This window comes from Stegostoma tigrinum, chromosome 4 (assembly GCF_030684315.1).
Source record: "Stegostoma tigrinum isolate sSteTig4 chromosome 4, sSteTig4.hap1, whole genome shotgun sequence".
NCBI lineage: Eukaryota > Metazoa > Chordata > Chondrichthyes > Orectolobiformes > Stegostomatidae > Stegostoma > Stegostoma tigrinum.
Window position 1 is genome coordinate 115,499,902 of NC_081357.1, and position 26,060 is coordinate 115,525,961.

The 26,060-nt window shown below is 43.4% G+C and overlaps 1 protein-coding gene and 1 long non-coding RNA gene across 6 annotated transcripts in view; one reads left to right on the plus strand and one right to left on the minus strand.

Moving 5' to 3' along the window:
- Window positions 1-15,387, minus strand: part of LOC125452557 (uncharacterized) — a 40,323-nt gene extending 24,936 nt beyond the window's left edge. The window contains exon 1 of the long non-coding RNA XR_007247572.1: window positions 15,330-15,387. This is a non-coding gene — a long non-coding RNA (uncharacterized LOC125452557). The remainder of the gene's footprint in view (window positions 1-15,329) is intronic.
- The window catches only part of taf1b (TATA box binding protein (Tbp)-associated factor, RNA polymerase I, B), a 78,849-nt gene continuing 67,369 nt past the window's right edge, over window positions 14,581-26,060 (plus strand). The window contains exons 1-3 of one of the 5 annotated variants that reach the window (XM_048531127.2): window positions 14,581-14,754; window positions 16,297-16,395; window positions 24,523-24,610. In XM_048531127.2, coding sequence (XP_048387084.1) covers window positions 24,553-24,610 — 58 coding nt within the window. In that variant the 5' untranslated portion in view covers window positions 14,581-14,754; window positions 16,297-16,395; window positions 24,523-24,552. Of the gene's footprint in view, window positions 14,755-14,810; window positions 14,870-15,704; window positions 15,807-16,296; window positions 16,396-24,522; window positions 24,611-26,060 lie in introns of those variants that run through there. The other 4 variants (XM_048531125.2, XM_059645616.1, XM_059645614.1 and 1 more) reach the window with 4 other exon arrangements.

The following is a 26,060-nucleotide window of genomic DNA, read 5'->3' on the forward strand; positions in this document are numbered from 1 at the left end:
TCCTGTGGCCTTGAAACTCCTGGGATGGTTACATGCCTAGCGAAAAATAATTTGCATGGGACAGAGTTTAAGGTGTCTTTCCTGTTTTCTGCCTGCTGACTGCGAATTTCCAGTTGAAGTCTGCTAAACATTTGTGTTGCCCCACCCCCCATGTGAGTGCTTGTAGACAATAGGGATGATTTTATCGGGCAGAAATACTCACATCCCCGTCGACAAAACAAATCCTGACAGAAATAGGATTTCGATAAAAAGGTTACACAGATTTTCTTATGGCAATCGATCATAACAGCAAAAACTGAGGGTGAACTGGAAAAGTCATTAGTCAAATACACTAATCCTGGAATTTGAAACTGGACCAGGGCAAATTAATGGATATCTTAGCCCTCAATGCATGTTCAATTGCATTTATGGCATGGCGTCTCCTCGAGAAATTTCAAAGCCTGGAAGATTTAGGCCTTTGAATGGTATTTAAATTTTGTTACAGGCAACAAACTTATCAAATTGCAGTCAGATAAAGTCATGAGGGGAAAGGAATGGAAGGATAGAAGTGTGAAGTGATTTGTTTTGGTTGGAAGGTCGCAGAAAGACAATCATGAATAAAAGGTACAATTCTAAGTAGATGAAGCAGCAGATGGTCTGGCTGTGTATCATTCATTAAAGGTGACAGAACATATTGAGACGCTGTTAAGTATACAATTTCCTAGGTTTTATTAATAGGGGTATGTGGTATAAGAGCAAAGAGGTTATGTTCAATTAACCAAAAGCAAAGTACCATAGATGCTGGAGATCTAAAATTAAATCAGAGTGCTGGAGAAGCTCATCAGATGTGGCAGCAGCTGTGGACGGAGAAACAGTTAATGTTTTGAATCAAATACATTTCTTCTTTGGAATTGTTCAACTTCTACAAACTGCTGGGGAGCAAGAGGCGGCGCCGATACAGTCGTCAATGTAACGGAGGAAGAGGTGGGGTTTGGGACAAGTTCTTCAAGGACCGCAACTTTCCCCCCACAGTGATCGAGAATGCCCTTGACCGCGTCTCCCGCGTTTCCCGCAACACATCCCTCACACCCCGCCCCCACCACAACCGCCCAAAGAGGATCCCCCTCGTTCTCACACACCACCCCACCAACCTCCGGATACAACGCATCTTCCTCCGACACTTCCGCCATCTACAATCCGACCCTACCACCCAAGACATTTTTCCATCCCCACCCCTGTCTGCTTTCCGGAGAGACCACTCTCTCCGTGACTCCCTTGTTCGCTCCACACTGCCCTCCAACCCCACCACACCCGGCACCTTCCCCTGCAACCGCAGGAAATGCTACACTTGCCCCCACACCTCCTCCCTCACCCCCATCCCAGGCCCCAAGATGACATTCCACATTAAGCAGAGGTTCACCTGCACATCTGCCAATGTGGTATACTGCATCCACTGTACCCGGTGTGGCTTCCTCTACATTGGGGAAACCAAGCGGAGGCTTGGGGACCGCTTTGCAGAACACCTCCGCTCAGTTCGCAACAAACCTCCCAGTCGCCAACCATTTCAACTCCCCCTCCCATTCTTTAGATGACATGTCCATCATGGGCCTCCTGCAGTGCCACAACGATGCCACCCGAAGGTTGCAGGAACAGCAACTCATATTCCACTTGGGAACCCTGCAGCCTAATGGTATCAATGTGGACTTCACCAGCTTCAAAATCTCCCCTTCCCCCACCGCACCCCTAAACCAGCCCAGTTCGTCCCCTCCCCCCACTGCACCACACAACCAGCCCAGCTCTTCCCCTCCACCCACTGCATCCCAAAACCAGTCCAACCTGTCTCTGCCTCCCTAACCGGTTCTTCCTATCACCCATCCCTTCCTCCCACCCCAAGCCGCACCCCCATCTACCTACTAACCTCATCCCACCTCCTTGACCTGTCCGTCTTCCCGGGACTGACCTATCCCCTCCCTACCTCCCCACCTACACTCTATCCACCTATCTTCTTTTCTCTCCATCTTCGGTCCACCTCCCCCTCTCTCCGTATTTATTCCAGAACCCTCACCCAATCCCCCTCTCTGATGAAGGGTCTCGGCCCGAAACGTCAGCTTTTGTGCTCCTGAGATGCTGCTGGGCCTGCTGTGTTCATCCAGCCTCACATTTTATTATCCACACTTTGTTATCTAAGCTGAGAAGAGATCTGATTTAACATATTCAGCAGCGTGGGGCGGGAGGGTGTCTGATATGGGGAGACAGTTCCCATTTGTGGAAGGGTGAAGAAAACAAAGGCATAAATTTAAGATAATTATCAGAAGAAGCAATAGTGTCATGAAGAAAAACTTATTTGCAAGGCAAATGATTCTGGAAAGCATTGCCAGAAAGGGTGGTGGAGGCAGATTCAATCGAGGAATTCAAAAGTGAGCTGGATTGTTATCTGAAGGAAGTACAGATTCACAAGAAGTGGGTTGGGGGCTGATGGCACAAAGTAAATTGCTCACTGGGCCAAATGACTGCTTCCTGTGGTGGAACACCTATGTGATTCCATGATACAATGATTCAACAGAGAAGGAAGCTTTCAGAACCGTGCCGGATCCTTGGTGGAGCTATTCTATTAGTTCCACTACAAGGCTCTTTCCAAGTGTTTATCTAATTCTCTTTGAAATTTGATTCCAATTTGTATTCCACCTCCTTTTCAGGCACTGTATTCCAAATCATGACTCACTATGTAAAATACTTTCTCATATAACTTCTGGTTCTTTTACCAATCATCATAAGTTTGGGTCTGCTGGTTACAAACCTGACATATGTTGCAAATAGTTTCTCTTTACTTACCCATCAAAACCTTTCCCCATTTTGAATATCACCATCAATACCTGCTTAATTTTCTAAGCAGAAAATTTTCACAAACAGAGCAGTCCCAGCTTCTCTGCTCTCTAATCATCATCTCTGAAGTTGCTCATCTCTGAAAAACATTTGCATTTAAATAGTGCACAAACACCTCAGAGCACTATACAGTCAAGAAGTACGTGTTTAAAACCTGGTCACAGTAGTAATGTATGAAAGCAAAGAAAAAAAATCGCTGCACATCACAGTGGGTCACACAGTACCGGTGGAAAGCAAGCAAGCTGATTTGCAACAGATTCCAGCATTTGCAGTATGTTACTCCTACATAGTAATGTATGAAACCCAACAGCCAACATACGCTCAGCAACTCCCACAATCAGCAATGTGATAATGACCAGATAATCTGATGTCTTTGTTCTGTTGACTGAGTCATAAATATTGGCTGAGATACCAGGAATGACTTCCCTGTTCTTCTTCAAAAGTGCCAAGGGAACTTTGATATCCATCACAGCATGCAGATGGAATCTTGGTTTAATGTGTCACTGAAAAGGCAGCTCCACCAGTGCTGCAGTGAGCCATGGCTTTTGTGCTCAAAAGCTGAGTGGAACTTGAATCTGGAACATTGTGATTCAGACCTAAGTGCACCATCAACGGAGCCGAAGCTGACACAGTGGCATATGCCTCTTTCGCTTCCTTTCAAAGGCTTTGATATCCTTCCAAAAATGCTCTTACGTAAGTGAACACAATAACGGGCATCTATATAAGTTTAGCAAAGCCTCTTTGCTTTTGTATTCTACTCACTTGTTAATAAAGCCTAGAATATTATATATAGATAACAAGGTGGGGAGCTGGATGAACACAGCAGGCCAGGCAGCATCAGAGGAGGAGGAAAGCTGACATTTCGGGTCCTGACCCAAAATGTCAACTTTCCTGCTCCTCTAAGGCTGCCTGGCCTGCTGTGTTCTTCCAGCTCCACATCTTGTTATCTCAGGCTCCAGCATTGGCAGTTCTCAAGAATACTATACATTTTCTTAGCAGTCTTCTCACCATTCTGGAACTTTCAAAGATTTGTGCAATTACATTCCAAGGACTTGTCTTAGAATTATGTCAGTACCACAGACAGCGAGTGCAATAAATTATTGTATGAAACTTGGAAGGTGGAGGAATGAAATGTCGCGGCAGTGGCCCTGTCCTAAATTTTGGTTTGTATCCTGGCTATATTAATGATTTAGAATAGAAAACTAAATGTAATATCCCTAAGTGTGCAGAAAACACAAAGCTGGGTGGGAGGGTGAACTGTGAAGAGGATGCAGAGATGCTTCAGTGTGATTTGAGCGGGCAGCGCATATCAGATGAAGTAAAATGTGGATAAATCTTGGGTTATCTACTTTGGTAGCAAAACCAGGAAAGCAGATTATGATCCGACTGGCGATAGATTGGGAAAGGTGGGGCTGCAATGAGATCCGGGTGCCCTTGTAATCCAGTTACTGAAAGTAACCACTGGGTGCAGCAGTCGGTGAAGAAGGTAAATCGTATGTTGGCCTTCATAGTGAGAGGATTCGTGTACAGGAGCAGATGTCTTGCTGCAATTGTACAGGGCCCTGGTGAGACCACACCTGTTGTGCTGAGTTTTGGTCTCCTTCGCTTGCCATGGAGGGAGTGTGACAAAAGTTTTCCCAGATTGATTCTGGGATAGCAGGACTGATGAATGAAGAGTGGCTGGACCGGTTAGCACTATATTCACCGAAATTTAGAAGAATGACGAGGGAATCTCATAGAAAACTGCAAAACTCTGACAGGACTGGTTAAGGTAAAAACAGGAAGGATGTTTCCAATGATCAGAGAGTCTAGAACCAGGTGTCACAGGTTAAGGACATGGAGTAGGTCATTTAGGGCTGAGGTGAGGAGAAATTTCTTTAGCTATGGAATTGGTTACCACAGAAAGCAGTTGAAATCAAAACAGTGAATATTTTCAAGATATTGGAAATAGCTCTTAGGGTTTAAAGGATCAAAGGATATGGGGACAAAGCGGGAACAGGTTATGGAGTTGGATGATCAGCCACGATCATACTGAATGCCAGAGCTGACTCAAAAGGCTGAATGGCCTACTCTTGCTCCTATTTTCTATATTTCTATGGCTTACAGCTTTGGTGCTTTCTTAGACGCAAGTGTTTTTGAAAATTCTTTCTTGGGACAGCCATTGCCCATTTCTATACGGCCTTAAGGTGGTCCCTTGTTGACCTGCTAGAGATTTTCAGGAAAGATATAGCGGAATTGGAAGCAGTCTAGAGAAGGTTCAATAGATTGATTTTGGGTATGGAAGGAATGTCTTATGAGAAGAGGTTGAGTAGATTGGGCTTGTACCCATTGAAGTTAAGAAGAATGGGAGATCAAACATATATGACTTTTAGGTTGCATGACAGGGTAGATATGGAGAGGTTGTTCCTCCATGTAGGCAATACTAGGATCAGAAGGCATAACCTCAGAACAAAGGATCACCCAATTAGAACAAAAATGAGGTGCAATTTTTTTTCCTCAGACAACAATCAATCCGTGAAATTCTTTATCACAGAAGGTTGTAGAGATTGAGTAATTATGTATATTCAAGGCTGAGATAGATCAGTTTTTAAAATAGTATGAGAATCAAAAGTTATGCGAAGTGGTAGGAAAGTGCAATTGAGGATTTTCAGACTAGCCAGGGTCTCATTGAACGGCACAGCAGACTCGATGGGCCGAACAACCTACTTCTGCTCCTCCATTTTATGGTCGTTTGGTCTGCAGACAAGTGACTTTAAGACAGCTAAATTGATAATGGGGTGCAGGAGTAAAAATAAAGCAAAAGGAATTTTTTGAGTGGGACAATTGAAGGCTGAGGAGAAACGATACTTCATCATAATTAGCCAGAAGATGGTTACATATGAAGGTAGCACTGGAAAATCTTATGCAAGACCATGCACGACCTTTTCTTTTAAATGAATGCATCTCTGTACTAATAGCCTAGAAATGATCAGTTCTCCTGTAAAAGAATAATCCAACTTGACAGGGATCAGATAATTCTGGTTGTTTTCATATGTTGTCTGCAAAATATAATCTAGAAATTAAGGAAATCAGCTAAACGTTAGTTGTGAAAAGTCAGGAAGGATACCTCCAACTCAAAGTTGGGGGCAGAATTGCAAAAATGAATCCTTATTAAATGACACTTTATAGAATAAATATTAACACCTCATGGAATCTCAACAGAATTTTGTTTCTTCTCTGGAAAGACACACAAACAGTTCTATAAAAGTTAAGGTATTTTGATGACATTCTTAAGTCAGTAAGACAGTGTCTTGCTTCATTTTATTTGCAAGATCAAGAAAACAGTCCTCAGCCAAAAAAAAACTAAAAGTGACCTCAGTATAAAGAGATGGATAGAGTACATTTTGGGTAGTTGTCCTGCATTCATTTTTGAGGAAGGAGTAAACAAATGATCGATGTATGGTAAACTACCAAGTCCTAGAAATAAAGTATATGAATGGGTGCTTGAAGACAGACAGCAGTTCCCATCAAATGATAGTCCTGAGCAGGTATGGTCTTTGTCAGGAAGGGATCCTCAGATGGAAGATGAACTAGAGAAATGGAGGAAGACAGGAGTAATGACTTCCCTAACCCTTTGGTTAGAGAGCAGAATATAACCATCTGAAGCTAGAGATCAACATCTCAGTTTGTTCATCATCTGGGATCAATGTAGCACTGTCCTGATGCACTTGAGCCTGCAGTGCTCAGAGATACCATACGTTGCTCTATGGAAGGGGTCAGTTGCATAGTAGTTCAAAGCTTTCACCTTCACAGCCACTTGGAGAGGATAGCCTCCCACTCCTGGAGCCCTTAGGTGCCACTGTAGCACCTGTCACAGTGTCCCAGGAGAAATGGAGCCTGTGTCAGCACTGTGCCTTGCTCATCCTTAGGAAATGGAGTTAGGATTGGAAAACACTGCACCTCGTGTGCATATTTTGCATCCTGAGGGGCCCTACTGCAGGGACATCTCCCTGAGCTGGGATTGGTAATTCTTGTGCTCCTAGGCTTACTGTTAGCCCTAGTACTCCTATATCTATTTTCACTTCTTCAGTGGCCACAGTGACCAACATCCCACCTGTAGCGGGGCCAACGGCCTTTGGGGGAAACTGACATAAAATGGAACCAGAGGAATGAAAGAAGGTCTTAGAACAGTCATTGGTGGCATACTCTGCCAATGAGGGCCAAGCATGATTCTCCATACGGTGTGACATGCTGTATCCTGTTAGTGAGGCGCACATCTTCACCTTCCACCCAAATTTAGGCTCCGCATGTACATCAACTTGACAAAGGTGGTGCACTGGCTGAGTAATTACCAAATTTCATCAAGAACAGATGTCTACAATGCTTCAACTGGCTCTCTAACCCAAAATCAAATCAAATGTTTGATTTCTCACTGCATTCATAACACATCATGGTTACACTTACATTATAGATGATGAAGTGATGTGTGTGGCTCACACAGGACCTTTGGAAATGGCATGAACAGTCATTCCCCTTCAGCAAGCGTTGGCTTGTTGTACCATTATTGCTGTTAACTTCAAAATCATTGTGATGCTTAAGTTCAATTTGCCTGCACTGACGACATGTTACAAACTATCTTTGAACAGTATCTGACCCTTAAGCATCTTCACTCTATGTGCACAGAGGCCAGTCTCCCTTTATTTACACATGGCGAGTCCTTGACACTGATCCAGCTGCTTCAGAGCCAGCTCTTAGTGAACAGATCCTCTTACATTCCTCATTACATCTGTCAGAGCTCCCTGATTGGACGTGATTAACAGCCCCAATCAGAGAACTCATCCTATGGGGTCCACCTGGCTGACCTCATTACAATCACAACATCCCTCCCCCTCAGAGTCCGAGGATATAGGCTAGTTCTTTCTTTTTGTAACTCCTCCTGGGACCTTTTAGTACTGGGTCAGGTTCCTCCAACTCTGCCTCTGAAATCAGCAGCATGTAATGCATAGTAGCTCACCTGTTGCTTGAGATCATAGCTTCGAGGATGATTGCTGTTTCTTCACTTCCCTGAAAGACATGGCTTGGCTTTGTGAGCATTTCCAAGGGTGGTCCTTTTTTAAGAGTTGATGCAAAGGTGCCAGGTTGGAGGCCAGGGAATGTATGAATCAGGTCGTAGACAAAATACAAGGTGGATTTGAGCGAACGGGAGAGACTAAACAGGCTGGGGCTATTTTCCCTGGAGCCTCTGGATAGATACATGAATAGGAGGGGTTTAGGGGAATGTGGGCCAAATGGGACTCAATTAATTTAGGATATCTAAATGGTCTAAAGGGTCTGTTTCTGTGCTGTATAACTATGACTCGATAAATTAATTAGTATAAGTTAATTGGACAGCTTCAAGTAAACAAAGTAGGGAAAGATGTCAAAGTGCTTATCCAGGTAATTCAGTGCAGTAATTGATTGGCATTGCCATTACCACAGCAGTTTGAAAATGCTGAAGGGCCACAAAGCGGACAGGGGGCTGCATGCTGGCAGTTCTACAGATACAGAACCACATCAGGGTCAGATTGAAAGAAATAAAAGATTCAGATCCATCCATTTCTGTGTGCAGAGGATAAAAGAATGGTCCCGTTTATTTGAAGGCTTAAAAGAAGTGTTGAACACCTATTGTCTTCCAAAGATGAATCTGATCATTCAACAAGATTGAACCAACAGCAATATGTAAAGGTAAACTCGCCACAGTCTTTTCAGGTTGCAGGGCTTCTCTTTCATTAGAGAGAGATGGCTGGTGGTGGTTTAACCTGAGGGCCACCACAGGTGAGGCAAGGGAAGGTGGAGAGAAAGAGTGTCCTTCATGGTAACCTCAGCCAATGCAGGAATTGAACCCACACTGCTGGCATCTTGCAAAGCAGCCATCCAGCCAACTGAGCAATAGTACCCCAGCCGTGTCAAGGGAAACTGATTGAAACTTTTTTAACAGACCAACCAGCTGTTGTTGAAAAACAGGGCTTAAAAGAAGAGCAAATAATAGATTGTATTGTTGTGGGAGTCCAGGATTAAAAATTGCCCAATTTTCTTCAGCCAAAAGAGAGGTTCAAGTGGAGCAACTGACTTCCAACCCAAGGTGAAGTTTACATTTGAGTGGTCACTAGTACCAACTCCAAGGTTTGTTCCAATTTGGTCGGACGTGTATGACCCAGGATGATGCTGTTACCCCTTGAAAACGTGCCAAAATGTCAACAGCACAGGACACAACATTACTGACCATATAAAGATAATAAAATGTGAGGCTGGATGAACACAGCAGGTCAAGCAGCATCTCAGGAGCACAAAAGCTGACGTTTTGGGCCTAGACCCTTCATCAGAGAGGGGGATGGGGAGAGGGAACTGGAATAAATAGGGAGAGAGGGGGAGGCGGACCGAAGATGGAGAGTAAAGAAGATAGGTGGAGAGAGTGTAGGTGGGGAGGTAGGGAGGGGATAGGTCAGTCCAGGGAAGACGGACAGGTCAAGGAGGTGGGATGAGGTTAGTAGGTAGCGGGGGGTGCGGCTTGGGGTGGGAGGAAGGGATGGGTGAGAGGAAGAACCGGTTAGGGAGGCAGAGACAGGTTGGACTGGTTTTGGGATGCAGTGGGTGGGGGGGAAGAGCTGGGCTGGTTGTGTGGTGCAGTGGGGGGAGGGGTGGAACTGGGCTGGTTTAGGGATGCAGTAGGGGAAGGGAAGATTTTGAAACTGGTGAAGTCCACATTGATACCATATGGCTGCAGGGTTCCCAGGCGGAATATGAGTTGCTGTTCCTGCAACCTTCGGGTGGCATCATTGTGGCAGTGCAGGAGGCCCATGATGGACATGTCATCAAGAGAATGGGAGGGGGAGTGGAAATGGTTTGCGACTGGGAGGTGCAGTTGTTTGTTGCGAACTGAGCGGAGGTGTTCTGCAAAGCGGTCCCCAAGCCTCCGCTTGGTTTCCCCAGTGTAGAGGAAGCCGCACCGGGTACAGTGGATGCAGTATACCACATTGGCAGATGTGCAGGTGAACCTCTGCTTGATGTGGAATGTCATCTTGGGGCCTGGGATGGGGGTGAGGGAGGAGGTGTGGGGACAAGTGTAGCATTTCCTGCGGTTGCAGGGGAAGGTGCCGGGTGTGGTGGGGTTGGAGGGCAGTGTGGAGCGAACAAGGGAGTCACGGAGAGAGTGGTCTCTCCGGAAAGCAGACAGGGGAGGGGATGGAAAAATGTCTTGGGTGGTGGGGTCGGATTGTAAATGGCGGAAGTGTCGGAGGATAATGCGTTGTATCCGGAGGTTGGTAGGGTGGTGTGTGAGAACGAGGGGAATCCTCTTGGGGCGGTTGTGGCGGGGACGGGGTGTGAGGGATGTGTCGCGGGAAATGCGGGAGACGCGGTCAAGGGCGTTCTCGATCACCGTGGGGGGAAAGTTGCGGTCCTTAAAGAACTTGGACATCTGGAATGTGCGGGAGTGGAATGTCTTATCGTGGGAGCAGATGCGGCGGAGGAATTGGGAATAGGGGATGGAATTTTTGCAGGAGGGTGGGTGGGAGGAGGTGTATTCTAGGTAGCTGTGGGAGTCGGTGGGCTTGAAATGGACATCAGTTACAAGCTGGTTGCCTGAGATGGAGACTGAGAGGTCCAGGAAGGTGAGGGATGTGCTGGAGATGGCCCAGGTGAACTGAAGGTTGGGGTGGAAGGTGTTGGTGAAGTGGATGAACTGTTCGAGCTCCTCTGGGGAGCAAGAGGCGGCGCCGATACAGTCATCAATGTACCGGAGGAAGAGGTGGGGTTTGGCCTGTGTAGGTGCGGAAGAGGGACTGTTCCACGTAACCTACAAAGAGGCAGGCATAGCTGGGGCCCATGCGTGTGCCCATGGCCACCCCCTTAGTCTGTAGGAAGTGGGAGGAGTCCTCCGCTCACCTCGCAACAAACAACTGCACCTCCCAGTCGCAAACCATTTCCACTCCCCCTCCCATTCTCTTGATGACATGTCCATCATGGGCCTCCTGCACTGCCACAATGATGCCACCCGAAGGTTGCAGGAACAGCAACTCATATTCCGCCTGGGAACCCTGCAGCCATATGGTATCAATGTGGACTTCACCAGTTTCAAAATCTTCCCTTCCCCTACTGCATCCCTAAACCAGCCCAGTTCATCCCCTCCCCCCACTGCACCACACAACCAGCCCAGCTCTTCCCCTCTACCCACTGCATCCCAAAACCAGTCCAACCTGTCTCTGCCTCCCTAACCGGTTCTTCCTCTCACCCATCCCTTCCTCCCACCCCAAGCCGCACTCCCCGCTACCTACTAACCTCATCCCACCTCCTTGAACTGTCCGTCTTCCCTGGACTGACCTATCCCCTCCCTACCTCCCCACCTACACTCTCTCCACCTGTCTTCTTTACTCTCCATCTTCGGTCCGCCTCCCCCTCTCTCCCTATTTATTCCAGTTCCCTCCCCCCATCGCCCTCTCTGATGAAGGGTCTAGGCCCGAAACGTCAGCTTTTGTGCTCCTGAGATGCTGCTTGACCTGCTGTGTTCATCCAGCCTCACATTTTATTATCTTGGAATCTCCAGCATCTGCAGTTCCCATTATCTCTGATTACTGACCATATTATGTTCAAAGTGCAGTTCAAGGCAATGTCATAAGCATGACAATGACCCAGCTGATTGCTGACATTGTGAACATAGTTTGAGACATAGCACAGATCAGTAGCACCTATATCACTATGGAAAGAGGAAAAAGTTCCACCAAGGAAAAGTTCCCAACAAAGGGACAGCATTTGGAAAAGTAGAGATTCGAGAGATCAAGGATGATGATGAACAAAGTCAAGTAATGTTCCAGATGAAATCAAAGACGGGCAACAGAAATTCTGGACTACCAACATAAGGAAAAGGGTTTTAACAGAGAATTTAACACAGTACTATTTGGAAAGGAGTTCCAAGATTTTGATTCAGCAACTTTGAAGTCAGAATAACGCATAGCTTAGAGGGAAACTTGCAGGTGATGGTGTTCCCAACCAAGCTCTTGTCCTTCTCGATCACAGGGGTCACAGGTTGGTAAGTCTTGGTGAGTTATGCAATTGTATCTCATAGATGATACCCACTGCTGCCATTGTGGTGAAGGGAGTGAATGTTGAAGGTGGTGAATGGATACTAATCAAGATACAATTCTGAAGAGGCTAACAAAGTTTACGCCAGGATAAGAATGAACTGGGGATCAAAGGCACTAAGAATAATAGCAACCTTATAAAAACAGCATCCTGAAAGAGTGCAGACATGAACATCCAATGCTCAGACAAACAAAAGAACACACTCTCAAAACATATAACAATATTATCTTAAGGCAGTTTCAGCCATATCTGAACAATGCTCTCTTCCTTTTCACTGAGAGAACATGTGCAAAACTGAAGGAAAATGGGACTAAATTGTACAGGTTAACAATGTTCCCTCAACACTAAACTGTGAATGGCACCAGAAAATTGTAAGCTTTTTATAAATGAGAGATAAAGTGAATAAAAAGTAATAATGGGATACAGATGGACTCAAGTTTTATTCTGACTTTACTGTAACATTACAAACAGAAATACAAAATCAAAATACTATTAATGCTGGAAATTTGAAATAAGATCAAAATATGCTCGAAAAGTTCAGCAACTCAGGCAGCAACTAGGCAGAAAAAGAGTGTTGATCTAATCAAAATTGTTGTAGAAATAAGAATATTTGTGAGGGGTGGATCATGCCTCACAAACCTTATTGAATTCTTTGCAGAGGTGACCAAACATGTGGATGTGGTATACATGGATTTAAGTAAGGCATTTCATAAGGTTCCCCATGGTAGGCTCATGCAAAAAGTAAGGAGGCATGGGATGGGGGAAATGTGACAGATTGGATTCGGAATTGGCTGACCCTTAAAAGGCAAAGGGTGGTAGAGGATGGAAATTATTCAACATGGTGCTCAGTTATGAGTGGTGTACCACAAGGATCTGTTCTCAGTCCTCATCTATTTCTGATTTTTATAAATAATTTGGATGACTGAGTGGAAGGGTGGATTAGTCAGTTCGCGGACGATACGAAGGTGGGGTGGAGTTGTGGATAGTGTGGAAGGCTGTTCTAGGTTACAAAGGGATATTGGTAGGATGCAGAGTTCTGCTGAGAAATGGCAGGTGGAGTTTAACCCTGAAAAGTGTAATGTGATTCATTTTGGAAGGACAAATTTGAAAGTGGAATACAGGGTTAACTGAAAGATTCTTGGTAGTGTGGAGGAGCACAGGGATCTTGTGGTTCATGTCCACAGTTCCCTGAAAAATGGGTAGAGTTGTTAAGGAGGTGTATGGTGTGTTAGTTTTCATTAATAGAGGGATTGAGTTCAAGAACCATGAAGTTATGCTCCAGCTATACAAAACCCTGGTTCGGCCACATCTGGAGTATTGTGTCCAGTCCTGGTCGCCTCATCACAGGAAAGATGCGGAAGTGTTGGAAAAGGTGCAGAGGAGATTTACCAGGCTGTTGCCTGGAATAGAAGGAAGGTCTTACGAGGAAAGGTTGAGAGAGCTAGGGCTTTTCTCTTTAGAAGGATGAGAGGTGACTTGATGGAGGTGTACAAAATGATCAGAGGTACAGATAGAGTGGACAGCCAGAGACTTTTTCCAGGGGTGGAGATAGCTATTACGAGGGGGCATAATTTTAAAGTGAGTGGATATAGATATAGAGGAGACGTCAGAGGTGGGTTCTTTACTCAGAGAGTGGACAGGGCGTGGAATGCATTGCCAGAGAGGGTAGTGGATTCAGCCACATTCGGGACATTTAAGCAGCTATTAGATAGCCATATGGATGATAGTATAAGTTAGGGGTGGAGGTTGGATTGACCTGGTGCAGTAAGTTTTTTAAAAACAGATGTAGGTATCCTCACTAGAGGACCACTGGTGTGCACGTAACTTCATAACGGACTTTTATATAAGGGACACTCCACTACTTGTTTTTGAATTTTTTTCACTTCTGTTATGAAGCTGTTTTAAACACTATTCCAGGTCTATCATGTCCAAACAATTAAATGTTGTACAAACATCTGAGCCCATTTTTCAGTTTAAAGGTTGACTTCATTCTATTTACATCTGATCAGTTGTTATGCCATCCCACGCCCTCCCCATGCAAATTTTGCTGGAAAACGTGCTGAGTTGAATTGATTACATTGTTCCGACGTGGTATGATCCGTGAGTTGTGAGGCCTCATTGTGTTCACTTTGCATTGCGCATTGTTCTTCGGAGTATTTTTTTTATTGTGAAAATATCTTACTCATTTAAAAAAAAAGTACGTACACAGATACTAAAGCAGTTCTGTACAGTGTTCGCACGTCAAGAAAAGCTGTAATCTGACATTCCCTGCGGTTGCAAAAACCAAAGACATTTCTTATTTATGCAGGACACTACGTACATTTGAGGCAACGAGAGGGTCTGACACTGAACGCACCACCATTGTACTTCGGCAGAGACTTCAGACGGTGCCATTCTCCGAGTTTTAAATCACCTCCTTGTTGTCTAGACATTGAATCACACGATTACTGTCCTTCCACGCCTCTTTTCCCTGATTGATTTTCATCTAATGATTATTCACGCACTAGGTTTCAGTTTCCAACGAACCCTACCCAATCTTGCGTCGTTCCATTTCGACGAAATTAAAACCTTCCACAGGCCAAATATTCAAACTGCTGACTGAAAAGTTAAGTTTAAAAATAAACTGGGTCATATTTACGTGTCCGACACAGCCTCTTAAAAGGCACAAACCCATTCACGGACAGAGCGCGTGTGTTGATGCATTAAAAGTGAAATGTATTAAACTTCGCGCAGGGTTTCCTGCCTATTCGGTGAACTTCAAGGAGCAGGCGGTCACGTTCCGCCGGATACGGACAGGTTAGAGCGGCGGACCGGAAGTGCGCTGTGGGGGGGGGGGAGGTGGTCCGGTTGGAACTGCTTTGGGGGGTGGGAGGAGTGCTCGGGGTTTGGGGAAATGGATGAGGAGGACACGGTGAGTGGAGCGGGCAGAGGGCGTGGAGCAGGCCGCCCTTCACCTGTGATGCCGCTAAGGGCCTCACCCTCATTTGAACGGTGTTACTGTAGAACTTTAAATCTGTCAGCAAGGAGGTGATCTGTCGCCACACTTCTGTTAATATAAATGACTCATTGGTTTGGGTGGACCGTCTCGGCCTGAAGCTCTCTCAGTCCCCCCTCCACACCCCCTTTACTGGCCTGAGCGTCATGGTGGGTCTGACAGTCTTCCCCGACTTAATCCCTCGGAGATATGACATCCTCGCCAAGCTAAACAGTTGGCTTTTACACTCCCTCGCCCTTGCCAGCCCCTACCTTCTTGCCGTCCTCCATATTCCCCATCCTCTGTGTATACCTCGACATTTCCCCACCATCTACCCTAACCCACTCCATCATTTATCTAGGAAACTGGCCAACTGCCACGCCATTCCCATACTCACCGACATACTTGCACTTGCGCTGCACATGTCAAAGTAACCGTCTGCCTTTAAATCTCTGAATACTGCACGCTGCTTGCTGCAAAAGGGGACTCTGAATTCTTCTCCCTTTTGCCCCATCCCCTCCAATTGACTATCCTGCGGAAGTGTTAGATCTCCTATTTCAGGATGAGGTGGGATCAGAATTCTCAGCTGAAATAGCGGACTTCAGTCCTAACAGCAAAAATGGAATTGAGGTGGTAATCTAACTGCGATTACAGTAAGGCATAATATCTAGTAGTAATAGACCATTCAGTCCAACAGGTCTGTTCCACTTTTAGTGAAATCATGACTGATTTGATAATCCTGAACTTCCTGGCTTTTACTCATAACTTTTGATTGAGGCCAAAATGTTGCATGTTTTCAAAAAGGAATTGGAGAAAGTTGTTATGGCTAAAGGGATCAAACAGTAAGGGGAGAAAGCAGACACAGTGTAGTGAGGTGAGTGATCAACCATGATAATGTTGAATGAACAGAGCAGGCTTGAAACACTGATTGGCCTACCTTCCTGTTTTCTGAGCTTATATTCCCTTACTGATGAGAAATCTGTCTATCTCAGCCCCTGAACATGTGCTTAATGGCTCAGCCTCCACAGCCATCTGTGTTAAAGAAGTCCTACTCCTCAGAGTGTCCATGCCATGGGCATTTTGTACAAGCTGGACATGACTAGGCTAAACTTGTTTGGTTTAGCAAATGAAGGCATTCCCATATTGGGAGCTTGTCATGTACACAAACATTCCTGGCATTTTGATTGTAATTACTGCTATCACTGTGAAATTACATTTTAATCTGTATGTGAGGTGTGGAATAAAAGTTACGATTCCTTCATTTTGGTTTCTTTATCCCCTTGCCAAAATGACATTGTATCATCTCATTCATGCATCAGTTTCTTTAGGAAAGGATTTGTTGAAATCTACATTTGTCTTTTCAGAGAGATTTCAGAGAGGCATGTGAACGATGTGCTGTGATTAACTGGGCAATTTCAGATGAAGGCAAATTCTTCTGCAAGTCCTGCCACAATGTTATTGAGGTGAGTACTATTTCATTAAGATTATATTTTATGTTCCCTCATTTAAGGACTGATCAAGTTACTGAAGACAATAACTTGTGGTATAATTACACGTACAATTTACAGGCAACCTTGATAGAGAATTTGTAAAGGTATCTAGATGAAACTACAATAGTTTTGAAATATATTGGTAAAATTTTCGTCAGTAAAATTAAGAGACAAAGAACAGTGACAATGTTTATTGTGAATACCAAGATCACGTTGAAGAGGGTGGAGGAGATGGTGTGGGTAAAGGGGAAAGCAGGAGAGAGAGCAGAGGTGTGTGTGTGTGTAGTCACACATGTGGGCAAGGTGTGTAGAGGGACGAGTGGGAATGGTACGGCTGAGCGTCTAGGGGAGGTATGGGTGTGAGAGTGTGGGAGCTGGTGCAGGAGAGAGGGAGTGGAGAGGGGCAGGTAAATGGGGGATTGGGTGAGGCTAGTGACATGGGGAACATACAAGGTGCAGCGGTGGGGAGGGCCAGACAAGGGTAACAGAGACCGTACCCAGAAAACTGTGAACACTTTTGGCCACCTTATCTAAGCTATATTTGTGTGAGAGTCACTCCAGAGAAGGTGCACTAGGCTGATCCCATGTATGAAGGGACTGTTTTAGGAGGTGAGGTTGAGTAGGTTGGACATGTACTCATTGGAGTTAAGAATGAGAGATGACCATATTGAAATATACAAGACTTTTAGGGATAGTCTGAAGAAAGATTTTTCGGGGACTTCACAAGGTAGTTGAAGAAAGCATGTTTTCCCTTCTGGGGAAAGTCTACAACCAGAGGTCAAAATCTCAGAATAAGGCGTCACTCATTTAATACGCTAAATTAAGATGAGGAGGAATTTCTTCTTTGAGGGCTGTCATCTGTTGAATTCTTTACCACAGAGGGCTGAAGAAACTGGGCTGTTAAGTATATTTAAATCTGGGATGGATCAATTTTGATCAGTAAGAGAATCTAGATTATGGAGAAAAGGCAGGAAAGTGGAGTTGAGGATTATTAGATCGGACATGGTTTCATTAAATGGTGGAGCAGACTTGATGGGCTGAATAGCCTACTTTTGCTCTGACACTTTGTGGTTCTATTAGTAAAACAAATGTGACCAGTGAATATGGCAAAAGAACCAGAGGTGAAATAGAGAAACATTATTTACACAGCAAACTGTTATGATTTGGAATGCACTGCTTGAAAGTGTGATTAAAGCACAGTCAATAGTAACTTTCATCCTTTCTTGTCGTAGTAAATTTTCAAAATATGAAGTTCTGTAGGAAATCTTTGTTGGATATTTGACCCGGCAATTTAATTTCTAACCTGGTAAGATAGGGATTCATTACTGGACAGGTGTTCGGGAAAGTTACCTGTTTCATCTTGTAATCGCACTGAATCAACATTGTCTTTGAAGAGAACGTCGGGAAATCTCCATTAAGCTCTTCACAGGTGAATAAGCTCACACGATATAACTTGACTATAACCATTCAAAAAGTTTAAATAGCTGACACAACAAAAACAGAAGTTACTGGAAAAGCTCAGCAGGTCTGGCAGCATCTGTGAAAAAAAGAAATTAGAGTAAATGTTTGAGGTCTGCTGGCTGCTCCCTGAGGAAGGGTCACCAGACCCGAAACGTCAGTTCTGATTTTTTTTCTTCACAGATGCTGCCAGACCTGCTGAGCTTTTCCAGTAACTTCTGTTTCTGTTCCTGATTTACAGCATCCACAGTTCTTTGGGTTTTTAAATAGCTGTCATGTCACTTTCAATTTCCAGGTAGCGCATTGAATCATTTTATAATATTGGTAGGAAATGAAATTTATAATCAGACACTAGAATACAAGTCTACACAGGCCAACCTGATGTCTTAGAGTGCATTGATAAAACCTCATACTGTGTTTAATTTTGTTCACTGTAATCACCAAGATATAGTTGCATTGTAAAGGATAAGAACAGTCTCAGCAAAAGTTGCCATTGTCAAAGGTTACAGGTCACATATTTGGCTTGCGTGCATTTGCCGATCACCACATGAGTTGAGCTGGTGCTGTACTTGACAGTTGCTCTGGGGTGTGGGAAGGGAGTATCATCTTGCATTCACATTCAAGAATCATACATTTAGTGCAGGCATTACTTCATCCACCAAACATTACTAGTTTTGCAGAATACACTGGATGAAGATGTCTTGCAACAATATTCCAACAGTTTTCACAGTCACTGGATGTCTCTGTGCGCTTTATGTCTAATGAAGTACTGGTGTGATCATTGTAATGTAGGAAAAGCAGCAGCCAACTTGCACAGCAGAAGCCCACAAACAACAATGTAATAATGACAGATAACCTCTTCCTCAGATTTTGATTCAGGGATAAATATTGGCCAGGACACCAGTTGTAACTCTCTCCTGCCCTCCTTCAGAGTACTGTAATGGGATCTTTTACATAGACTTGCGAGGGCAGAAGGCTATAATTCCATGTTTCATCTGGAAAATGAATGGCAGCTCTTGACAGTGTGGTATATCTTTAATCCAGCAGTGGAATGTCAACTTAGATGTTTGTGTTTGAGTCTAAGACTGAAGCCTGAACCTATAACTTCTGACTCAAACTAAGCCCTGGCTGATCTTTTTTAAAAAAAACAAAAAGATTGCTACCTTTTAGGAAAGGAGAAACAAAAAAATTGGAAGCTAAGACCAAAGAAATGGGTGCAGCAGCAACCAGGTTGACTTGTTCAACAGTTACAAGTTGTGTATTTCAAGGAAAAATTAGTAAAGTTTAAATTTTATAGCCTAACAGGACAGTGGTTGGGATCATTTGACTGCAGCATATAAATGGTAACATTGAGATCATTTTGCATAAATGCAAGGCAGTGATAAAATAGCATCATCTTATGGCTCACATGAATCCCTCCGAGCTTGAAACAGAAAGAAATTACAGTGGCAGCCAATACATCCACATCAGTAATGGAGAAAAATGTTGCCAAGCCCCTGGAAAAGCGCCCTGATCTTTAAATAAACTTTTAGTTTTAACCTGAACTATCATCAGTGTCTTGGTGAATTGTACAACTGGGGATGGGGACAGGACTTCAAATGAGCAGAAGCCTGAGAGAGTTCAATTAAAGGCAGATTAGGAAATCAAAAAAGAAAAGTTGAGGCAGCAGAGCAGTTAGTAGATGCTCTGCTTTCCAAAATTCCCTAGATTCTTAAAATCTAACAGTTTGTTCAAGAAAGAGGGAGAGGAAAACCTGACAACTATGGGCCAGTTAGTAAAATTTAGTAAATTTCACAACCTCTCTATCCTATGGACAGAGACTCATCCTGCATTCTAAATCAAAAACTCTAGAGACAAAAGCATTAGGATTACTGTGCAATTAAGTGATAGGGTTAATGCAGCAAAGCAATGAGTGTCAAGGCTGAATGGTCTTCTTTCTACCCTGCTTGACTTGAGACTGTGCGATTAAATTACTGGCCAGTAATGTTTAGCAAATTCCATCGGTATATGATAAATGTGTGGGTAAAGGACATTGCGATACACAGTTTGGTGGGAGGGCAAGGAAAGAGAGAGAGACTACAGACAGGATGGGTGGAAAGATGACTCAGCCACATCAAGCACATGAGTGAAGGTGTTGAGCATTATCTGTAGAGACAAGTGGGTGTTACAAACATGTGAAATATTGGGAAACAGGTGTATGATGGTAGGTGTTGGACATCAGGCACAGCATGGGGGAGCAGGATAAGGTGTAGAAGCAGTAATTTGTATGAAATGTGTCTCTCCATTACCAGCCTCAGGAGAGCAGTTGATTATTTCACTACACTGTTTTTAATGCCAACTTTGTATGTACTGATACCTCTGTGAGAGAGCCTGCTAATTAAAGTGTTAAATATCAGGTAAATGTATGATTTGGAAGGGAGGAGATTGTCAGAGATGATGTGGTTCAAGAGGGAACTAGTCAATCTTGCTTTCATTTCTCCTGATCAATTAAATAATGTCTGCCATCTATAGGTCTGTGTTGTGTAAGGCATATATTATGATGTATCACAAACGCATATTTTGAATCCTTGGAATACAATATTTAAGAAAAAACTGCCATAGTTGACAGTGGCTTATTTCACACAGGAGGCCAGTTCTGGCTAAATTTATAAACAGTAACAAAAATTCCTGGAAAAACTCAACAGGCCTGGCAGCATTTGTGGAGAGAAATCAGAGTAAACGTTTTAAACCCAGTGACCTTCCTCAGGAGTGGAAGGAGATTATCAGAGATGAAGTGGTTCTAGAGGGAAAATGTCAGAACTGCTTTCACTTCTGGTCAGTTAAATAATAAATAGCAGTTCTGAGGAAGCATCTCTGGACCTGAAACAGTTAACTCCGATTTCTCTCCACAGATGCTGCTGGACCTGCTGAGCTTTTCTAGCAATTTCTGTTTTTATTTCTGATTTCCAGCTTCTACAGTTATTTTGGTTTTTATTTTTAAGCAATGATATGAGTTTGAGTGTCAATTTTCATATTTCTCTTACTTGTTATCTCCCTCAGCGATATTAAGTTCAGGATGGATATCTCCACTACGTGTTATTTTTTCTAAAAGCTTGAAGATGTCACAATCCACTTGGGAAGTGCTCCATTACCTGAGCCTCACTACTCCCAGACCATCCTGAAAGTGAAGGATTTAATCAAATTACTCAAAAGTCCTCAGTTTTGTAGCTTGATGAACACTGGTTAACAGAAAACAATGACCAGGTTAATGAACTTAAGTAACTATTTATTAAAATGGAATCAGTTCTAACTGTGGGCAAACAAAATATGAATTATCAATTATAACTATCTATTCTTAAACCTATACAAGTTGGTTAGCTCAGTTGGCTGGATGGCTGGCTTGCGAGGCAGAGTGATGTTCGCAGCTTGGGTTCAATTCCCACACTAGCTGAGGTTACCATGAAGGACTCTTGTCCTCACCTCTGAGGCGTGGTGACCCTCAGGTTGAACTATCAGCAGTCATCTGTCTGTAATGAGAGAGCAACCCTATCATTTGTAAGACCACAGCAACTTTACCTTCTATCAACATGCAGATAGATATGGACAATAAAAAAACTTTGATGTTATGGGTAGAGAAAAACAGTGAGGAGAACATAGTTCATTAACACTGGCCCACAGGATTTAATAATTTTTTTTTTGCTTCTCTGAGTCCTTCTGATTGCTGATCTTTCCAAGTGGTTTCAGTACTTGACTGCACAGATAGGGCAATTGCTACACTAATTGTTCACTCTATCAGTCACTGGTTAGTAGCAGCAACTGAGGGGCAAATGGTGAGTGAGAATAAGTAGGTATCTTCCATTCTTTGTTATTCTCTGCAATGATAGAAATACTGTCTTTTCAGAGCTTGAAGACTTTCTATACAGGGTATCCAACTGCCTCAGAGCCTATTGGAGAGTTGTAGTCATGCTGAACATTCCTGACCCCCACAACTGGTCCTGATTGGAAAAATCAGTCAACAGACTGGCACTGTCAGAGGCCTAGTACCAGCCTCCACCACCACCTCTAGCTGCTCATTCCGTACAAGCACTACCCTCTCTGAAAGAGTTGCCTCTTACGTACCTTCTTATATCTTTCCCCTCTCAACTTAAACCTATGCCCTCTAGTTTTGAACCACCACACCCTGGGGAAACGATCTTGCTCATTTGTCCTATCTGTGATTTTATAAACCTCTAAGGTCAACCCTCAGCCTGTAACACTCCAGGTAAAATAGCCTCAGCCTATTCTGCCTCTCCCTATCGCTCAAACCATCCAACCCAAGAGCAACATCCTGAGAAATCTTTTCTGAACCTTTTGTGGTTTCACAAAATCTTTCCCTACAGGACGGAGACTAGAATTGCATACAATACTCCGAAAGTAGCCAAATCAATGTCCTGTATAGCCGCAATATGACCCCCCCCAACTCCTGTAGTCAGTGCACTGACTAACAAAGACAAGCATCTCAAACGCTTTCTTCACTGTCCTATCTATCTGTGAGGCCACTTTCAAGGAATTATGAACCTACAAGGTCTCTTTGTCCAGCAATGCTCCCCAGGACCTTACCATCAAATGTATATGCCCTGGCTTGTCTTTTCAAAATGCAGCACCTCACGTTTATGTAAATTAAACTCTATCTGCAGCTCTTTGGCTCATTGACCCATCTGATCAAAATCCTGTTGTACTCTAAGGTAACCTTCTTCTCTGTCCATTACATCTCCAATTTTGGTGTCATCTGCAAACTTACTAACCATGCCTCCAATGTTCGCATCCAAATCATTTATGTAAATGATGAAAAGCAGTGGACCCAGCACCGATTCTTGTGGCACACGGCTAGTCACAGGTCACCAGCCTGAACAGCAATCCTCTACCACCACCCTCTGTCTTCTACCTTCGAGCCAGTTCTGCATCCAGATAGCTAGTTCTCCCTGTATTCCATGTGCTTGAACCTTGCTAACCAGCCTACGATGAGAAACCTTGTTGAACACCTTGCTGAAGTCCATAAAGATCATGTCCACTGTTCTTCCCTCATTAACCCTCTTTGTTACTTCTTCAAAGAAAAAGTCAAGTTACTGAGACATGATTTCCCACTCTCAACTTTGTTGACTATCCCTAATCAGTCCTTGCCTTTCCAAATACATGTAAATCCTGTCCCTCAGGATCCCCTCCAGAGACTTGCCCATCACCAATGTCAGGCTCACCAGTCAATGGTTCCCTGGCTTTTCCTTACCAGCTTTCTTACGTAGTGCACTACGTTAGCCAACTTCCAGTCTTCCGGCACCTCACCCGTGGCCATTGATGACACAGATGTCTCAGCAAGGGGCCCAGCAATCACTTCCCTCGCTTCCTGCAGAGTTCAAGGCTACTCCTGATCAGGTCCCAGGGATTTATCCACCTTTATATGTTTTAAGACATTGAGCACCTCCTCTGTAATATGAGCCTTTTTCAAGATGTTGCTATTTATTTCCCCACGTTCTATACCTTCCATATCCTTCTCCACAGTAAACGCTGATGCAAAATACTCATTTAGTATCTCACCCATCTCCTACGGTTACACACGTAAGTGGCCTTGCTGATCTTTAAGGACCTCTTCTCTCCCTTGTTGTCCTTCTATCCTTAATGTATTTGTAGAATCCCTTTGGTTTCTCCATAACCATGTTTGCCACAGTTATTTCATGTCCCATTTTTGCCCTCCTGATTTCCCTCTAATGTATACTCCTGCCTTTATTCTCTTCTAGGGATTCACTCAGTCCCTGCTGTCTATACCTGACGTATGCTCCCTTCTTTTTCTTGACCACAGCCTCAATTTCTGATGCCGCCCGCTCGTACCAGTTGTGCCCTTCACCCTAACAGAAACATACTGTCTCTGGACTCTTGTTATCTCATTATTGAGGGTTCTCATTTTCCAGATGTCCATTCGCCTGCAAACAGCTGCCCCCAATCAACTTCCACTAACATGTTTTAAATCTGCAACAACTTTCATAGCTTCTTTGTTTTAAAGCAATATCCTGTCTTATTTTAGTCCACCGTTCCAAAGTAAAGAAACATTTGAAGAAAAGTGCTCTTTACAATGGAAGAATCAGAAGTATCCAGCTGTTCAAAAATTTCAGAAGCGATTTTTACAGGAATGCTTTAGTGGAGAAACTCTAGTTTCTTCTTTGACTATTTTTACAAGTTGGACGCTGAGATCCTTTACGCTGCATTTCTTTGTCCCTGAAGTTTTTTTGCCATGACCAAATGTAATCTTTGATTATTTACCGCATATTGTTGCATGAGGACTCGGCAAAGGAGTTTGATTGCAGTCTCTGTTCAGTTGTAGAACTGATAACATCAGTTCTCTCCCATGCATTCACCTTTTTCTTGAAGATAGTCACAGAAATAGCCTTTGTTTTTGTCCTTGTCACAAATACTATCCTTCTCTACAGTGCATCTGGCAGAGTAGGAGACTGGTTTGCTCTCATTTGTAGCTTTCTTTTCTGTGGGATTGAAGAGGATAATAACCTTATGAAATTTTGTTGCTAGCCCTTCCAGTATTTCTGAAGCAAAATCAAGCATTGTCTTAATTCAGCACTCCTGTAAAGCAAACCTGACGTTGCCTTTTTAAAATGCATTTTTTCCCCTCTCTGACAGAAAACAGCAGATGCTCCCTCTGAGATTTTTATGCAAAATGCAAGAGTGAACACTGTGTCCAAAGGACTGAAGAAGAGAAATAAACTCGGTAGATACAGATTATTTATCCTGCTGTCTTTTAGCCATTTTGATTAACAATTTGCTGTTGATTTTTGAATAATATTTTAGGGTAGAGTTGTCCAAAGGATGTGGAATAAATGGAAAAAAAAACTAGAAATGTTTCTGACAATGCATTAGCATCATTCTAGTTTGGATTGAGATTAATATCTATACAAAGAGTTTTTTTCGAGATTGAGACCTCGTAAGAAAAAAGGAGACTCACCTGCTAAAACAAGAAATAATAGGTCCTTTTCTCACTGCTCATAAACTATTAAAATCGAGTTTCTAAATAACGCTTACTAATGACTGAGTCACTGTGCAAACACACGATTTAAATATTATGCAATTTTTAAAATTTGTAAGAAACATCAGAACTGAGAACGAATCACTCTGTGAAGTTGTATGAGGTTTCACAGGGACTTTGATACAAAAATAAATCAAAATCTTTGGAGTGAAACACTCAAATATCATCTTGACCTGAAACATTCATTTGGGACTAAAATACTGTCCGACCTGCTGAGAATTTTCAGCATTTAAATTTTTTTATTTCTGTGTCTATTGGAATTAGTACATCAGAGTAATTCTTCAAATTAAAATTTACATTTACCTCGAGGCTCGCAATTTAAATGAATTGTTTAAACATTATAAACAGAATGCTAATGAGCTATCAGTTACATTAAATCCTGCTGGGCCTTTCACTAATGAGTTATCAGATCAATCTCTACTTTCCTCCTCTACTCCCTCCATCTGCCTTCACCTTGCTTAGCCCACAAATTTATTTGGTTGCATTAGCTGACAGTATGCTGTAAGGAGATGTTTGCCCAAGCCCTAGTGAATGAAATATTGGGTTGTTCAATTCTCCTGCACTACTTCTGACCACTTGTGCATTGCGAAAGTCTGTGTAGGACACAGTGATATACCACACCTGGAACTCTGTGCGTGCTGTATGACCACATACGTACACAACTCCAAAAATCCAGCGTTGCCAAACATTGCTGTTTTTCTCCCTAGCCATCTGTAGAATGCCCCTATTGCAAGTACCTCTGCACTGTTACTGTGCTCCCTTATTCAAAACAACTAGAAAAATCTGCAAGTGAACTCTTGCTCTGCAGGAAATAGTCTGAAAGAATTGGCAAATAAATTGCCAATACCAGTGTTGTTTGGGGATTAAACTGGCTTTTCTCCATAACTCTTGGGTATCCAGTCCAGATCTTTCAGTTGTGTCAGTGATGTTATCTTTCAGGTGAGACATTGGACTAAGGCCCTGTGTTGTCTTGAGTGCATGAATGTGGTGGTGGATGTGCTGATCAAACTGGCAGCGTTGTCATGAACAGTGTCCAGCTTCTTGAGTATTGCTGGAGCTGTAGTCTATCAAATAAATGGAGAACAGAATAGCCACAATATTTATATTCTCCCCAGGACATCAATAATTGTGGTTC